Here is a 1,391-nt window from a genome sequence, read left to right as displayed (position 1 = left end):
GCGAGTTTGGAGCCTCTCCCTCAAACCCCCTCCCCTCCGGCCCCCAGAATATAACCTATGTGCCAAACAGCCCATAGGATATAATGGGGCCGAATTGCCGCCGAATTTCAGCAGCAAACCAGCAATAGGCAGCAAGCTGATCTGGGGGCACCCTCTTTGGATGCCCCTGGAATTGACCCCCTGGACCAATCTTCTTAAAACTTTGGGGGTCTTTTGGGGAGAGGCTGGAGCAGCCACGGTCCAAATTTGGAGCCCCTACCTCAAACCCCCCCCCCCAGCCCCCTGCAAACTTTCCAGAGGATTTTTGCATTGACTTCAATGGCCCCATTGAATATAATAGACCCGATTTTTTTGGGAATCCCGAAAATTTTCAGATATCTATGCTTTGCCGGTATAGATATTTGGGGTTTTTCGGGAATCCCGAAAAAAATCGGGTCCAATAAATCCAAATTTTACCAAATTATTTTTTTTGCACACCCCTAGTACTAGGCAGAGCCTGTAAACTGCAATACAGACAGAGTGCTAGCCCTTTTAGCAGGTAATACTCTAAGTGACCAGAGAAGTGAGGAACCCCTCCAGGAGACGGATAGGCTTGAGAAAATGATGCCACCAGGCATAGGCTTGGGAGAGCTGCTTTGTGACATGCAGTTACTGAATTTATAAATACCTGCAAAACTATATGAAGGGGTAATCGTTATTAAGATGTATATCATACTCTAGTCAGCAGCAAACAAAATAATATACACAAAATTCTACCTTATCTCTTTTTAAGCATATATCACTTGAATTGCTCAGCACACAACTGAGTATCCACATCAAAGCCCATAAATGGAAAATTCCCGGAATGAGGGTCCAAAGATGTTTACAACATTCTCGTCTCCTCTTCAACTTTGCTATATGAAGCTGTTATTAACCAGTCAGGAAAATCTAACTTGCATGGATACAGGAAAAAAACTTGCGCAGCACAAATTTATATGGAGTAGATTACTGCTAAATCCGGACTTCAAGCTTCACACTTACTGTAGGGGGTCCCACAGCAGGTGTAGTCGTCTCCTGGCCACGGGCTCTTCCCCTTGCTCTGGCTCTTGCTCTGCCTGACATGGTGCCTCAGAAATTGCTGCTATGAGACAAAATGTGCAAGTATTTTTACTCCATCACATTCCGACAGATAAAAGAATTCATTCTCAAACAGCAAAGTGGGGTTTCAGGGAAATTTTGAACTGAAGTTTTTTCAATGCTCTTAATAGAACATGAACAACTTTAATGTGTTTGTTTTAACTTATGTTTATTAAGTAAAATTTAAAGACTACCCACATATCCATTTTATGTCCCAATAACACCAATGGCAGGAACAGAAAAATCTAACTAGGGAACAAATGTTATCAAGTATG

At 42.6% G+C, this 1,391-nt stretch overlaps 1 protein-coding gene across 1 annotated transcript in view; it reads right to left on the bottom strand.

The window, feature by feature from the left end:
• The window catches only part of PIWIL1 (piwi-like RNA-mediated gene silencing 1), a 41,664-nt gene extending 40,563 nt beyond the window's left edge, over positions 1 to 1,101 (bottom strand). Inside the window, exon 1 of the mRNA XM_015417867.1 lies at positions 1,021 to 1,101. Coding sequence (XP_015273353.1) covers positions 1,021 to 1,101 — 81 coding nt within the window. The remainder of the gene's footprint in view (positions 1 to 1,020) is intronic.
• Between the last annotated feature and the right edge of the window lie 290 nt (positions 1,102 to 1,391).

The sequence above is a fragment of the Gekko japonicus genome, unplaced genomic scaffold (assembly GCF_001447785.1).
Source record: "Gekko japonicus isolate JY-2015 unplaced genomic scaffold, Gekko_japonicus_V1.1 scaffold328, whole genome shotgun sequence".
NCBI lineage: Eukaryota > Metazoa > Chordata > Lepidosauria > Squamata > Gekkonidae > Gekko > Gekko japonicus.
The sequence above is the reverse complement of the archived record's forward strand: the minus strand, read 5'-3'. Positions and strand labels throughout refer to the sequence as shown.